We start from the raw sequence: 12,798 nt of genomic DNA, 5'->3' as shown, positions 1-12,798 counted from the left end.
GGGGTACACAAACTTGGGGGTCCCCCAAAGCCCATCCTCTGCCATGGGGGTCACCAGCCCCCCAGTGTGTGCTGGGGGGGGGGGCTGGCACGGATCCCAGCCTGCCCCCCCCCCCCCCAGCATTTCCCAGCTGCCGGTGCTGTGTTGACTGTTGGTAGCAACACAGCGGCTCCTGGTGACGGTTGCTGCCCCCCCCCGCCCCGTTCCCGTCCCCCCCCCCCGGTGCCCGCCATGTCTGCCGCCTGGGCAGCACGGAGCAGGACAGGCCATCAGCCCCACTGGGACCCCCCCCACCCCCGGTCACCCATGACCATGGCTACACCCCCCCACACACATTGAGCATCTTGGTGGCGGGGGGGGGCTCCGAGATCCGGCTTCTCTGTTCCCCTCCGGCAGCGCAGTCCGGCATCGGCTGATTTTCCGGCTGCTGGCTCCCTGCCTGCATCATGGCCGATGTTTCCAGTCCCCCCAGTTTGGGCCCTTTCTGGGGCCCCCACTGGTGACCTTGCATCCCACGGCTGGGATGCATCCGTCCCCTGGGATGAGGGGGGGGGGTCCCAGCCCCGTTGGGGGCTGCCACGGCTCCCGGTGACATCCCGGCCACCGGCTGCTGCTATTTTTAACCTGTTTTCCCGCAGAATGCGGCGAGCTCCCGCTCTGTCCGTCTGTCCGTCCCCCGCCACCATCGATGCGACGGGTTCATTGAAACGGAGAGACGGGGCAGCTCGAGGGTGGGGGCAGCTCGGGGGTGGGGGCTACTCCTCGCCTGGGTGCAGGATGAGGCCCCAGTGCAGTTGGGGGGGGGGGCACTGGATGGGTCTTGCCGTCTCCCCCCAACTGGGGGGGCTGGAGGGGTACGGCAGAGGCGGTGACACCCATTCCTGCCTGCGCCCGACCCCGCAGCCCCCCTCCAAAGGGCGAGGGACCCCCCCAACCCCCGGTGCTGGGGACAGCGGGTGACCCCATCCCCGTGGGAGGGATTGGGGGGGTGGGTGTCACTACGCATCCCCGCAGCCTGGGTGCCTCCCCCCCCCCCCGCAGCCCCCACTCTCTCCTGGCACTACAACAAAAGGGAGGCTCAGCCCTGGAGAGGGTGGGGGGGGACAGACTGTGTGTGGGGGGGAATGGACACGAGTGGGGGGGGCAGGAGAGAGCGCAGGGGAGGCAGCCGTGGGGTTGCGGGGGGCTGCGACCACGGTGGCCGTGGGGAGGGGGCTGCGGCGTCGCTGGCGGGGCAGCACCGCATTGCGGCAAAGCCTGCAAGAAAGGAGCAGGGCGGCGGCGGCAGCGGGTGCGAGAGGAGACCCCCCCACCCCGCTACCGGGGGACCCTCGTTCTGCCAGGCCCCCACCCCCCAAAAAACACCCTCCTGACCCCCAGCGGCACCCCGGAGCTGGGGCGGTGAGGGTTTTGGGGGGCTTCAGTGACATCGGTGGCTCAAGGAGCGGGTGTCATGGGGACGCTGGCCACCCCGGTCCCAGGTGGGTGCCAGCACTAAGGATGTGCCCAGGGAATGGGGGGGGACACTGGGGGTGCCCAGGGAGTGGGGGGGACGATGACACTGGGATGCCCAGGGAGTGGGGGGGACACACTAGGGGTGCCCAGGGAGTGTGTGGGGGACACTGGGGGTGCCCAGGGAGTGTGGGGGGGACAATGGGGTGCCAAGGGAGTGGGGGGAGGACACTGGAGGTGCCCAGGGAGTGTGTGGGGGACATTGGGGTGCCCAGGGAGTGGGGGACGACACTGGGGTGCCCAGAGAGTGTGGGGGGGACATTGGGGTGCCCAGGGAGTATGTGGGGGGGACATTGGGGTGCCCAGGGGGTCCTGGCTCAGCCATTGTGTACGGTGCTGGGCAGTGGGGGGCCGGGTGCAGCCTTGGGATGGGGGGGGTACGACAGGGACCCCAGGGGTGCACAGGGGGACATGGTGGCCCTGCAGGGATGTGCTGGGAGCCTCCTCCGGGTAGGGGGGGGCATCGTCGTGGCTGGTCCCCCAGGGACGTCGTGGTCCCCCCACCTCAGCTCTCTGCAGACCAGCCCTGCATGGAGCCAGGGTCCCTTTGCCGGGGGGGACGACACACAGACACCAAGGGAGTGACCCCACTGCACGGGTGGGGTTCAAAGCCCAGCGGGGGGGTCTCCGGGGCTGCCTGTGTCCCCAAACCCATCTCTGGCCCTGGGAATGTGACCCCGACCCGGGGTGGGGGTGACCCCCCCCCCCCCCTCCAGCCCCATCCATCCTGCCCTACAGGAACTGCCCCTGCCTGGGTTCCCCCGAGGAGCCGCCCCGGGGGCTGGCAGGGCAACCCGGGGCGGTGACCGGGCACAGGAGCCGGCGCGGCGGCACCCGCGGGGCTTCTCCCACGGGAACGGGGACAGGGACGGCTGGAGCTCCCCCCCCCCCCGCCACCCCCGGCCCCCAGCCCAGGCTGGGCCGGGGGTGCAGGGACCCCTCTTGCCCCAGCCCCCCCCTACCCCTAATACCTCCCCCAAAGCGCCCCCACCCCTAACACCCCCCCAGCCCCGCTGCCCCTAATGCCCTCCGACCCTCCTGCCCCCCCGAGCCCCCCCTACCCCTAATACCCCCCCAAAGCGCCCCCACCCCTAACACGCCCCGCTGCCCCTAATGCCCTCTGACCCCTCCTGCCCCCCCCGAGCCCCCCCTACCCCAATACCCCCCCAAAGCGCCCCCACCCCTAACACCCCCCCAGCCCCGCTGCCCCTAATGCCCTCCGACCCCTCCTGCCCCCCCTGCCCCTAATACCCCCCCAAAGCGCCCCCACCCCCAATACCCTCCACTGCCCCATATGCCCTCCGACCCCTCCTGCCCCCCCCCCCGGCCGCCTCCTGCCCCCCGCCCCCCCATAACACCCCCCGCCCCTCCTGCCCCAGCGCCCCGCCCTTCGCCCCGCCTCCCGCCCTTCGCCCCGCCTCCCGCCCTTCGCCCCGCCTCCCGCCCGCCGCATTCCACTCTGCCGACATCACCGCCTTTACGCAACCTCGCCGACTTTCGAACCGGCCAATCGGCAGCGAGGCCAGGCAGCGTGGGCGGGGTCGGTGCCTTGGGCGGGGCCGGGGGTGGAGCGTACGCCCCCGGAGGGGTGGGGAAAAGCTGTTGCCCCGCCCCCTCCCCCAAGGAGGGGCACGCCCCCCCTGATATATCACGGGTGGGCCCCACCGGGCCCCCCTCGTCTCTCTCCTCGGTGGCTTCGTAACGGTTCGGACAGAGAGCGGCCATGGTGAGGGCCGGGACCCCGCCCCCCCGGGGGGTGTGGGACCTCCACCCCGACTCGGGGTAGTGCGTGGGGCTGGGGTGGGGGGCTGCTGGGTCGTGGAGCAGCGATCCGGGGGGGGGATGGTGGTGGTGGTGAAGGCTTCTCGCGTGTCCGCGATACCCCGTGGGGCTGCTGAGCCCTTGCACACCCCCGGGCAGGCTCTGAGGTGGGGGAGGGGGGGACTGGAGCTGTGGGCCCTGGGTGCTTCCACCCCCGGGCTGTGCCGACCCCCCCATGGGTTCCCTGTGGGGACACACCGGGGTGCACCGCGTGGCCCAGGCTCCCACGCAGGTCCTGGACACGTCCCTACAGCCCTCCCCACCGCTACCCACGGGCTGTGCCTTTGGGGTTCCCCGAGCCGGGAGGGGAAACTGCCCCGAGAGGGGTGTCGGGGGGGACGGGACCCTACTGCCACCCCTTCCCCAGGGACAGGGTGTGCTCCTCACCGGGAGCACGAGTGGGAGGGAGTCACGATGGCGGGGGTAGCCCCCGCTCTCAGCCTGGCCTGGGCACAACCAGCAGCTGCCGCAACTTTTCCCAGTTCCTGGAGAAGAGCTGACTGGGGGGGTGGGGGCAGGGACGGCTGGGCACCCATCCCTGTGGATCAGGCCTGGTGCTGCAGGAGCAGCCCCAGGGCTGGCGGAGAAAAGGGGGATTCCCCTTTCTGGGGGTGCACCCGGACTGGGGGTGTGTGTGTGATGGGCAGCCTGGTGGGGAGGGGGACTGAAGTTATCCCTGTCCCAGTGCAGGCCTTGGGTGGTGGGAACTGGGAATAACCCTTGGGAACCCCAACTCCTGGGTCTGGAGCAGTGGGGTGGGGGATAGCTCCAACTGGTGTTAGGGTGGGGGGCTACCCCTAGCTGAGCCTGAGTGTCCCCCCCTTGCTTTGCACCCCCCCCCCCAGCGCGAGTGCATCTCCATCCACGTGGGCCAAGCGGGCGTGCAGATCGGCAACGCCTGCTGGGAGCTGTACTGCCTGGAGCACGGCATCCAGCCCGATGGGCAGATGCCCAGCGACAAGACCATCGGCGGGGGGGACGACTCCTTCAACACCTTCTTCAGCGAGACGGGGGCCGGCAAGCACGTGCCGCGGGCCGTCTTCGTGGACCTGGAACCCACGGTGATCGGTGAGCGGGGGGCCGGTGGGGGGCTGTGGGGTGGCCGGTGTTAGCGGGTGCCGGAGGCTAACGGGGCGGGCGGGCTCTCCCCGCAGACGAGGTGCGCACCGGGACGTACCGGCAGCTTTTCCACCCCGAGCAGCTGATCACGGGCAAGGAGGATGCGGCCAACAACTACGCCCGTGGGCACTACACCATCGGGAAGGAGATCATCGACCTGGTCCTCGACCGCATCCGCAAGCTGGTGGGCGTCCCACGGGGGGGGGTCTCCATCCCCAGGGGGTGGCTGAGGACAAAGGGAAGCCCCTGTCCCCAGGGAGGTGATGAGCAGCAGGTCCTTCTCGCCCCATCAGCATTCTCGCCCCATCAGCACTTTGGGACAGAAGGTGGGGCTGCCCCAGGAGGGACCTGCTGCCTCAGGGTGTGGGTGACAGGTCTGGGCTGTCCCCAGTGCCCACGCAGGACACGCCTGCCCCACGGGCAGTACGGCCCTGTCCCAGCCCGGTGCCAAGCCTGGCCACGGTGGGGAGGACGGGAGCCTGGGGCAGAGGGGGGGGGGCCACGTAGCCCTGGTTTGGGTGCTGGTGCAGCACTGGTTTGACTGGTGCGGCTGCCCAAGCTCTTTGAACCTCTGGTTCCCATGCTGGGGCTGGCGCCGGGGCTGGCTGGACCTGCTGTGCCGCCGGCTCCGCTCGGGGAGCTCCCGGCACATCAAAGGCTGAGCTGGCTGCCCGTGGGCTTGTGTGGGACGGGTGGCTCCTGCTGCACCCGTACTGGGGAGGATGAGGGTGTGAAGTCATGGCTGACCTGCTCTGGACCCCACTGGGGACTCTCCCAACAGGCTGACCAGTGCACAGGGCTGCAGGGCTTCCTGGTCTTCCACAGCTTCGGGGGCGGCACCGGCTCCGGCTTCACCTCCCTGCTCATGGAACGCCTCTCCGTCGACTATGGCAAGAAGTCCAAGCTGGAGTTCTCCATCTACCCGGCCCCGCAGGTCTCCACGGCCGTGGTGGAGCCCTACAACTCCATCCTCACCACCCACACCACCCTGGAGCACTCCGACTGTGCCTTCATGGTGGACAACGAGGCCATCTACGACATCTGCCGCCGCAACCTGGACATCGAGAGGCCCACCTACACCAACCTCAACCGCCTTATCAGCCAGATCGTGTCCTCCATTACGGCCTCTCTCCGCTTCGATGGGGCCCTGAATGTCGACCTGACGGAGTTCCAGACCAACCTGGTGCCGTACCCCCGCATCCACTTCCCGCTGGCCACCTACGCCCCCGTCATCTCGGCCGAGAAAGCTTATCATGAGCAGCTGACGGTGGCGGAGATCACCAACGCCTGCTTCGAGCCGGCCAACCAGATGGTCAAGTGCGACCCGCGGCACGGCAAGTACATGGCGTGCTGCCTGCTGTACCGCGGGGACGTGGTGCCCAAGGATGTCAACGCCGCCATCGCCACCATCAAGACCAAGCGCACCATCCAGTTCGTGGACTGGTGCCCCACCGGTTTCAAGGTGGGCATCAACTACCAGCCTCCCACGGTGGTGCCCGGGGGGGACCTGGCCAAGGTGCAGCGCGCGGTGTGCATGCTGAGCAACACCACGGCCATCGCCGAGGCCTGGGCCCGCCTGGACCACAAGTTTGACCTGATGTACGCCAAGCGGGCGTTCGTGCACTGGTACGTGGGGGAGGGCATGGAGGAGGGGGAGTTCTCGGAGGCCCGGGAGGACATGGCCGCCCTGGAGAAGGATTACGAGGAGGTGGGGGCCGACAGCGTGGAGGGCGAAGAGGAGGGGGAGGAATACTAGTGCCTTGTCTTTTCTACTGGTTACACTGTGGTGCTGTTCATTAAAATTACTCTTTCCACACTTGCCTCGTTTATTGTCCCAGCGCAATCTGCTGCACGGTGACCTGGGGGGGGCTACTGGCTGAGCTGCTGTGGCTGGCTGGTATACGGGTTGGACTGGGGGGGGCTGCCTGGAACTGGGGTCCCATGGCTGGGTCCCGTGCTGTGTGCTGGCTATGGTCTGCTGGGCTGCCTTCCCTGGCGGGGCGGTGGGGTGTTCATGTCCCCCCTCCTCATACTAATTGTCCCTAGCAGTCCCTGTGACTTGGGTGGGTCCCCAGGTGGGGTGAGGACCCCTGGGAACAGCCCCCCAGGGAGGCTGGGACCACCCAGTGCTGTGCTCCTGCTCGGGCCAGGGCTGTCCTCACCTGCCCCGTCAGATGCCCTCCAGCCCCGAGTGCGTGGGCAGGATCCGGCCCTGGGCACGGCTGGTGCAGACGGGCTGTACGTGGTGTCGTGCTGCTCCTGGCATGGAGCTGGTTTCTGCTGGGTGCTCTGCAGAGCTGGGGTGGGGTGGGGGGGTCCTGGGTGGGAAGGACACCCCCGCAGCCTTCCCGTAAGTGCTGCCCTCACCATCCAGGGGGGGCCAGAGCCCATTAACCAGCGCTGCCCCTGGGCAGGGCGGCTCCAACAGCGCCGAGTCATGGCTGCCCCTTCAAAATAGGGGGGGGGGGGGTGATGGGGACAGGGCCCCCCCCACCTCTCCCTGGGTGCTGGGATGGGCAGGGTCTGCATTGCCTGCTCCATGAAGCTCAGCATCCCGGGCAGGATGGGACCCAGGTGAGATGGGGTGTCTGAAACTGGGGCTCACCCTGCAGCCCCCAGCCCCTCTCTGCATCCCGGGTGGGGTGGGGTGGGGGGTCTGCACCCATACCCCCTCTCCCCACCCTCCTTCGGGGGGGGGTCGACCCCCATCCCCCCCCAGTACTGCCCACCCCACAGTGTCCCCCAGCCCCTCTCCCTCCGCCCGAGCAGAGTTCTGCCTCCCCCGGAGCATCCCCGGACCCTTTCCATGCCCCCCCCCCCCCTCCCCGGACCGGGAGACCCCTCCCCTCTCTCGCTCACCCCCGGGTCCCCCCGGCGGGGCGGAGCCGCCTCCCGCTATAAACAGCCGGTACCGGCGGCCACCGCCCTCCCCGGTCCCGGCCATGAACCGCGGCGGCCGCCCCCCGCTCCGGCGTCGTACCCCGGGGGAGCCGCCGCCCCTCACCGCGGCTCCGGGGCGGCTGGCGGGAGCGGCGGCGGCTCGGAACGCCGAACGGGAAGAACTGGCTGCCCTTAACGATCGTTTCGCCGCTTTCTTAGAACGGGTGCGAGCTCTGGAACGGCAAAACGGAGCTTTACGAAACGCCTTGGGCCGAGCCGCCGCCGCCGCTACCGTTCCCCGGACCGCCGGGCTGGTGCAGGGGGAGCTGCGGGGGCTGCGGGAACGGCTGCAGCATCTCGGTCGGGACCGTGACCGGCTCCAGGCCGAGAGAGACGGGTTGGCCGCTGATTTAGCGGCCCTCCGGCAGCGGTGGGTGGGCGGTGGGGGGGTCGGGGGATGCAGTGGAGGGGGGGGGGGGCGTGGGGATGGGGGGGTGTACCGTGGGAGGCAGTGGGGTGGGGAGGGGGGGGGATGGCAGTGGGATGGGGGGGATGCCACAGGATGGGGGATGCCCTGGGATGGGGGGGGGGGGATGCCCCCGGATGGGGGATGTCATTGGGATGGAGATGGGAGGATGCACTGGGATGAGGGATGTCAGTGGGATGGGGATGGGAGGATGCTCCAGGATGAAGGATGCCCGGGATGGGAATGGGGGGGGGGGTGTCAGTGGGATGGGGAGGATGCCCCGGGATTGGGGGGGGATGCCCCCGGATGGGGGATGTGAGTGGGATAGGGATGGGAGGATGCACCGGGATGAAGGATGCCCGGGATGGGAATGGGGGATGTCAGTGGGATGGAGATGGGAGGATGCGTCGGGATGAGGGATGTCAGTGGGATGGGGCTGGGAGGATGCACCGGGATGAAGGATGCCCGGGATGGGAATGGGGGATGTCAGTGGGATGGAGATGGGAGGATGCGTCGGGATGAGGGATGTCAGTGGGATGGGGCTGGGAGGATGCACCGGGATGAAGGATGCCCGGGATGGGAATGGGGGGATGGGGGATGTCAGTGGGATGGGGATGGGAGGATGCTCCAGGATGAGGGATGCCCAGGATGGGAATGGGGGGGTGTCAGTGGGATGGGGAGGATGCCCCGGGATTGGGGGGAATGCCCCCGGATCTGGGATGTCAGTGGGATGGAGATGGGAGGATGCACCGGGATGAAGGATGCCCGGGATGGGAATGGGGGAATGGGGGATGCGGGACGTCAGTGGGATGGGGATGGAGGGTATGCACCAGGATGGGGGATGTCAGTGGGATTGGGGAGGATGCCCCGGGATTTGGGGGGATGCCCCCGGATGGGGGATGTCAGTGGGATGGAGATGGGGGGATGCCCTGGGATGGGGACCAGGGGATGCACCGGAGAGGGGCCGACCGTGTATTGGGATGGGAACAGGGGATGCAGCGGGATGGGGATGGAGGGTGCCCCGGAGATGTTGCGCTGGGGCCCGGGGGGTGCCCCGGAGACAGTGGGGAGGGGAGCGCGGCAGGTACTGGGGTGCGCTGGGGAGGGGCCGGCTACAGATCGGGGAGGGGACCGGGGGATGCACTGGGTGTACTGGGGAGGGGGCCGGGGGTGCATCCAGCAGACGCTGGAAAAAGCACCCGGGATGCACGGGGGGGGGGGGGCACTGGGAGGGGCGGGGCGCTGGGTGGGGTCTCAGGGTGGGGACTGGGAGAGCAGAGCTCTGCGGAAGGGCGGGGCACTGGGAGGGGCATTGCAGGGTGGGGGCACTGGGAGTGGACTGGGACGAGCAGTGAGGGGGGAGATGGGACTGGGGCAGGGCTGGACCTCCCCCCTGGGAGGAGCATGGCCCAGTGAGGGGTCCTGGGGGGGGCTGCAGTGGGGTCATGGCCCCGCAGCCCCGGGGTGGTGTGATGGGGCTCCGGGGGGGGGGGTCCTGGGGGGGGCTGCAGTGGGGTCATGGCCCCGCAGCCCCGGGGTGGTGTGATGGGGCTCCGGGGGGGGGGGTCCCCCAGGATGTTGGGGTCCTGCGGGAGGGGCTGGTCCTGCCCTGGCTGTGCAGGGACAGGGACACCCCAGGGCTGCCCCTTCCCGGGGCTGAGGCCAGCCCAGGCCCTTGGGGGTGGCTCAGGCTTGGGGGGCTTCTCTTCCTCCTCCTCCTCCATCCCTGTGTGCCTGCAGTGGGAAGGGGGGGGGTCTGCGGCAGGGCAGGGGGGCCCCAGGCAGCAGGAGGCATGAGGAGGGGGTCTACACCCTGTCCCCCACCTCCTTCTCATCCCCGTTCTTCCCAGGCTGGAGGATGAGACGCAGAAACGGGAGGATGCGGAGAAGAGCCTGGTGCTGTTCCGCAAGGTGAGGGGGCTGGGAGGGTCCGTCCCCCCACCCCCTACAGTCCCCATTACCACGTTCCCCCCAGTACAGTGCACACCAGTGATGCCCCTGCCCTACGCACGGCTCCTGACCCGGCAGCCCACTCATGTGACGGCCCCAGCGATGCCCAGTGCTCCCCATCCTGCACCATACCGGGCGGTCCGGGGGGGTTCTGTCCCCTCCGAGCTGTCCCACAGCTCAGCCTGGCCTCTCCCCGCAGGACGTGGACGATGCCACGCTGTCTCGCCTGGAGCTGGAGCGCAAGGTCGAGCTGCTGATGGACGAAATCGGCTTTCTCAAGAAGCTGCATGAGGAGGTGGGGGGCCGGGGTGGGTGGAGTGGGGTGGGGGGGGTGGGGAGAGGGTCTGGTCCGTGTGCCGCAGGGTGACGGTCCGCGTGTCCTCGCAGGAGCTGCGGGACCTGGAGGTGAGCGCCCCGAGCCCGGCGGTGCAGGTGGAGGTGGAGGTCTGCAAGCCGGAGCTGACGGCCGCGCTGCGGGAGATCCGCACCCAGTACGAGAGCATCGCCGTGAAGAACCTTCAGGAAGCCGAGGAATGGTACAAGTCGAAGGTACCCGGGGCTGGGGGGGGAGACTGGGGGGGCCGGGGCACCCCGGCAGCCCTGACTCCCCCGGCCCTCGCAGTTTGCCGACCTTTCGGACGCGGCCAACCGCAACCACGAGGCCCTGCAGCTGGCCAAGCAGGAGATGAACGAGTCGCGGCGGCAGATCCAGAGCCTCACCTGCGAGGTGGACGGGCTGAAGGGCATGGTGAGAGCTGCGGGGGGTGGGTGTCCGGGGTGGGGGTGCGGGCACCGGACCCCTCGCCCCGACCCCGCACAACCATTTCTCCTCCCCACCCCAGAACGAAGCACTGCAGCGGCAGATGCGGGAGATGGAGGATGAATTTGGGGAGGAGATCGGGAGTTACCAGGACGTGGTGGGGCGGCTGGAGCAAGAAATCCAGCAGATGAAGGAGGAGATGGCGCGGCACCTGCGTGAGTACCAGGACCTGCTCAACGTCAAGATGGCCCTGGATATCGAGATCGCCACGTACCGCAAGCTGCTGGAGGGCGAGGAGAGCCGGTGAGGCTGCTCTGCCCCGTGGTGGGAGGCTCACACACAGTTTCACGTCCCCATCACTGCCGGGGTGCAGAATCTGGCCGGGGGTGGTGGTGTGTGTGTGTCCCCCCCGCCCTGCATTGGGTCATGCTGGTTGTTATGGGATTTTCTTGCGAGGAGGCAGCTCTGGGCAAACAAAAAATTCCCACGGGAGCTTCTGGCTGCTGAGATAAAGGCAAGGTCAGGGGGAAGGCACGATGGTGGGGGGGTTGCCGCCGAATCCTTGCTGGCCCCATGCCCGGGAGCCCACGGGCACAGCCCGCAGCCAGCCTGGCACAGCCTGGCCCGGCACAGATCAGCTGTGGTGTGGGTCACGGACTTAATGGTGTGGGTCAGGGTCACCAGTGATGCCTGGGAGGCCCAGCCCCCCCCCTCACCCCCTTCTCCCCCCCTCCACCAGGATCACCGTCCCCCTGTACCCTGCCACCTCCTTCAGCACGAGAAGCTCAGGTGAGGGGGGGGCTGGGGGTCCCCCATCCTGTCTGGGGGTCTTTTCTCCCTCTTTTGGGGCACAGACCCCACGGGGGTGCAAGTGGGTCCCTGTGGCCCTGCCCTGGGGGGGCCCCGCACCCCGGGGGGGGACACAGGGGGGGCTGATGGCGTCTTTGTGCCCCAGTGCTGGAGCCGCAGCCTGCGGAGAGCCCGGTGCGGAGGATGGTGCTCATCAAAACCATCGAGACGCGGGACGGGCAGGTGAGGATTGGGGGCTGCAGGGCCCTACCTGGGGGAGGAGGGGGCTGACCCCACCATGGGGCTGACCCCCACTTTCTCCCCCCCCCCCCCAACAGCAGGTAGTGACGGAGTCACACAAGGAGCGAGCGGAGCCGGGGAAGTGACGGAGGGGACCTGCCACGCCGGCACCCATCCTGCACCACCCGACTCCCGCGTGGGTCAGGGAGCAGAGCGTGGGGCCAGCTGCCCCCCCCCCCCCGCCCCCTTCCCACTGCCAGCACCATGGGGCAACGCTGCGGCTCATCCCTGTGCCTTGTCCCCCTCCCCATTTATTTTTTTTTTCCCTGCTGGAACCTCCTTTGTGTTTAACATTTAGCAAGTGTCTCCTGCGCCACCCTGGACCCAGGGCCCGGGGGGGTCCCGGCTCCCCTCCCGCCGATGGTGGCAGCACCGGTTGTCACCGGGATTGGGGGGGCTCCGGTGGGCCCCGGGCCCTGTCCCCTCCCCGTGTCTCTGCCCAGCTGCCAGCCCTGGGCCCTTGGGGGGGGCTGGGGGTGGGAAGGGGTGCAGAGCCTGGCTGGGGGGGTTTGGGGGGGTTCTGGGGGCTGCCCCCCAATGTCCCCATCCTGCTTGAGTGGCAAATAAAGGCTGTGGTGAGGAGGGGGCTGAGTCATTCCTGGGCAGGGGGAGAGTGGGGGGGGTGCCCGGTGCTGGATGAAGCCAGTGGGGGGGGTTGAGGGGCTGCAGGTCTGGGGGGGGGGCGGCCAGTACCTGGGGTGGGGGCCAGGCTTGGGGGAAGCACCCTGGCCAGGGGGGTGCCTGCATAGGGTGGGGGGCACCCACCATGGTGCTGGGCAGGGGATGGTGGGAGCGTGGCCCTGATCCTGGGGTCAGGGAGGGACCCTGGGGGTGGAGGGGGGGGACATTTGGGGACAAGAGTGTTTCTCGGGAGGTTGGGGACACCATGTGGGGGTTGGCATTGGGGAGGGGATGATCATGCTGGGGAGGTGGGGGGATGCAGGGACACAAGCCTCCCCCATCATCGCACGCTGGGGACACTGCCTGCCCTGGGGGTGTTTGGGGTCCCCGGGGTGGGAGCGGAGCCATGGGATGCCGGGTCCCCCCACCCGAGCCCTGCAGACCCCAGACCCCAGCCCTGTCCCTGCGTGGCCGTGGGCCGGTGTCACCATGGCGTGGCCACTGACCAGGAGGACGTGGCTTCTGCCGGCTGGGGCCAGGGGGGTGCCCGGCAGCCTGGGGACCCCCGAAAAGATTTGGC

General features: G+C 69.2%; 2 protein-coding genes across 2 annotated transcripts; both read left to right on the top strand.

Annotated features, from left to right (window-relative positions):
* Nucleotides 1-3,134: 3,134 nt before the first annotated feature.
* On the top strand, nucleotides 3,135-6,268 carry LOC142040975 (tubulin alpha-1C chain). The gene is made up of 4 exons (XM_075049440.1): nucleotides 3,135-3,238; nucleotides 4,179-4,401; nucleotides 4,488-4,636; nucleotides 5,234-6,268. Exons 1-4 carry the CDS (start codon nucleotides 3,236-3,238, stop codon nucleotides 6,206-6,208), a joined length of 1,350 nt encoding a protein of 449 aa, XP_074905541.1. The 5' UTR covers nucleotides 3,135-3,235; the 3' UTR covers nucleotides 6,209-6,268.
* Nucleotides 6,269-7,708: 1,440 nt separating this feature from the next.
* On the top strand, nucleotides 7,709-12,042 carry PRPH (peripherin). Its single transcript, XM_075049906.1, has 9 exons — nucleotides 7,709-7,762; nucleotides 9,649-9,709; nucleotides 9,948-10,043; nucleotides 10,136-10,297; nucleotides 10,371-10,496; nucleotides 10,591-10,811; nucleotides 11,248-11,297; nucleotides 11,464-11,540; nucleotides 11,636-12,042. The coding sequence occupies exons 3-9, from the start codon at nucleotides 10,005-10,007 to the stop codon at nucleotides 11,681-11,683; spliced, it is 723 nt and encodes a 240-aa protein (XP_074906007.1). The 5' UTR covers nucleotides 7,709-7,762; nucleotides 9,649-9,709; nucleotides 9,948-10,004; the 3' UTR covers nucleotides 11,684-12,042.
* Nucleotides 12,043-12,798: the final 756 nt, after the last annotated feature.

Source organism: Buteo buteo, chromosome 17 (assembly GCF_964188355.1).
Source record: "Buteo buteo chromosome 17, bButBut1.hap1.1, whole genome shotgun sequence".
Lineage (NCBI taxonomy): Eukaryota > Metazoa > Chordata > Aves > Accipitriformes > Accipitridae > Buteo > Buteo buteo.
Note: the sequence above shows the minus strand (reverse complement) of the source record. Positions and strands in the feature narration are given on the sequence as shown.